The 2057-nt window shown below is 41.2% G+C and overlaps 1 protein-coding gene across 1 annotated transcript in view; it reads right to left on the reverse strand.

Moving 5' to 3' along the window:
* Nucleotides 1–2057, reverse strand: part of LOC107098609 (matrix metalloproteinase-17-like) — a 31226-nt gene that overhangs the window by 15399 nt on the left and 13770 nt on the right. Inside the window, exon 5 of the mRNA XM_015396378.1 lies at nucleotides 1300–1408. Coding sequence (XP_015251864.1) covers nucleotides 1300–1408 — 109 coding nt within the window. The remainder of the gene's footprint in view (nucleotides 1–1299; nucleotides 1409–2057) is intronic.

Consider the following 2057-nt stretch of genomic DNA (forward strand, 5'->3'; position numbering starts at 1 on the left):
TGGATGTAGGGAACAGTCTGGATTTAGGGAACAGACTGGATGTAGGGAACAGTCTGGATTTAGGGAACAGACTGGATGTAGGGAACAGTCTGGATGTAGGAACAGTCTGGATGTAGGTAACAGATTGAATGTACGGAACAGTCTGGATGTAGGGAACAGACTGGATGTAGGGAACAGACTGGATGTAGGTAACAGACTGGATGTAGGGAACAGTCTGGATGTAGGGAACAGATTGGATGTAGGGAACAGTCTGGATGTAGGAACAGTCTGGATGTGGGGAACAGTCTGGATGTAGGAACAGTCTGGATGTGGGGAACAGACTGGATGTAGGGAACAGTCTGGATGTAGGGAACAGACTGGATGTAGGGAACAGACTGGATGTAGGGAACAGTCTGGATGTAGAGAAAGCTAAATAGATCCCAGCCCTATTTTATTTTACTACCTAAGAAATAAAATATTTGTATGTACCACTTGCAATTCACTCATGGACCACTAGGGGTATGCTTACCCCCAGTTTGGATCACTGCTCTGGGTCGCAGCATGCAGCACCTGCAGTGGCCCAGGATGCCACAAGGTGTCATGAAGTTGCTTGTCGCACTGATGTTGCGGTTTTGGAAAAAGAGTTTGTCATACATGACTATTAATCCATAATTACTTTAAAAGAATCCCATTTAGTTGATATTTCGTGTGGTACTTTGTCCAGCTGTCTGCCATAGGGTGCCAGAGGATGCCACAGGGTGGGACACACTTTCACATATGTAAAATAACAATTATTGATTAAGAAAAATGATTTAATTTAGGGCATTTAATTCAGCAGGACAGAAAACAATCTTACAAATAAAGGAAAAAAAAATGACTGAATGTAAATATTACATTAAAATAGAATATCAAAAGAGCCTACAAAGACCCTGCAACCTGTGGGGGTTTAGGGAAAGTGATATATTGTTTGGTTTTTTTGTAAAAGTTTGATATACTATTCTGTATTATCATTATTATTCACTTAATAATTACTATTATTACTTTGATCTGTATGGCTTTGACCCTCGTCTTCCTTTAATGGCTATTTTAAGATGCCCATAGCATGTTTTAACATCGGTGCAGCAGTCTTTGCAGATCACCTACAACATTTATTGCATTTATTTATTACTAAAAATCTGCACGCACCGTTTAGCAGCTGTCATTTGGAATGATTGAAGAACAGGCCCTATGAGTACGCCGTCTGACAGGGTATGAGATGTATACATATATAGGACTTTGCTTTTCATTTTGGTCAGAAGGAGGTCCTGTTTCTGTACCCACCTCATGGAATTCCAGAGGCGTAGGTTCTGCCCAGACTCTTAATGCGTAGAAGACCAGGGAACGAATCGTCTCCCTGGGCAGGTGAGAGGAGGAAGGGTAGGAGCGCAACCTAAGAAGCAGGAAAATACTTAGAAATACAGGAACTATTTCCTGGGTTCATGTCTTTTATAAATGTTTGAATTCCTAACCACTTCCTGCACGAACTTCCAGCCACAGTCTCTAATCTCCACAAATCATCCAGATTCTGCGTGTGTCCCTTAAACGTTAATCCCAGATTAAAAATACTTTAGTAGTGCAACAATTTAGTAATACATAGTGCAATACTTAATATTACTAACATTTAGTATTACTAAGAGTATTCTTAATGTTCCATCCTTTAAAGTACTCTCATGTAGTAGCACTAACAGCCATCATCTTTTTAAAACAGCATCTGTGTCTAATATCAGAGTCTAGAAGCAGCTCTAAGTGTTCCTCCTAATGAAGCAACTATCATAGAGTTTAGAGAAGCTGAACTTTACGGCTCTACTGAAGCCGAAATTTACGGCTCTGCTGAAGACGAACTTTACAGCTCTGCTGAAGACGAACTTTACAGCTCTGCTGTCGCTGAACTTCACGGCTCTGCTGAAGACGAATTTTATGGCTCTGATGAAGCCGAACATTACGGCTCTGATGAAGCGAACTTTACGGCTCTGCTGAAGCCGAACTTTACGGCTCTGCTGAAGACGAACTTTACGGCTCTGCTGAAGACGAACTTTACG

Source organism: Cyprinodon variegatus, unplaced genomic scaffold (assembly GCF_000732505.1).
Source record: "Cyprinodon variegatus isolate N-32 unplaced genomic scaffold, C_variegatus-1.0 Scaffold793, whole genome shotgun sequence".
Lineage (NCBI taxonomy): Eukaryota > Metazoa > Chordata > Actinopteri > Cyprinodontiformes > Cyprinodontidae > Cyprinodon > Cyprinodon variegatus.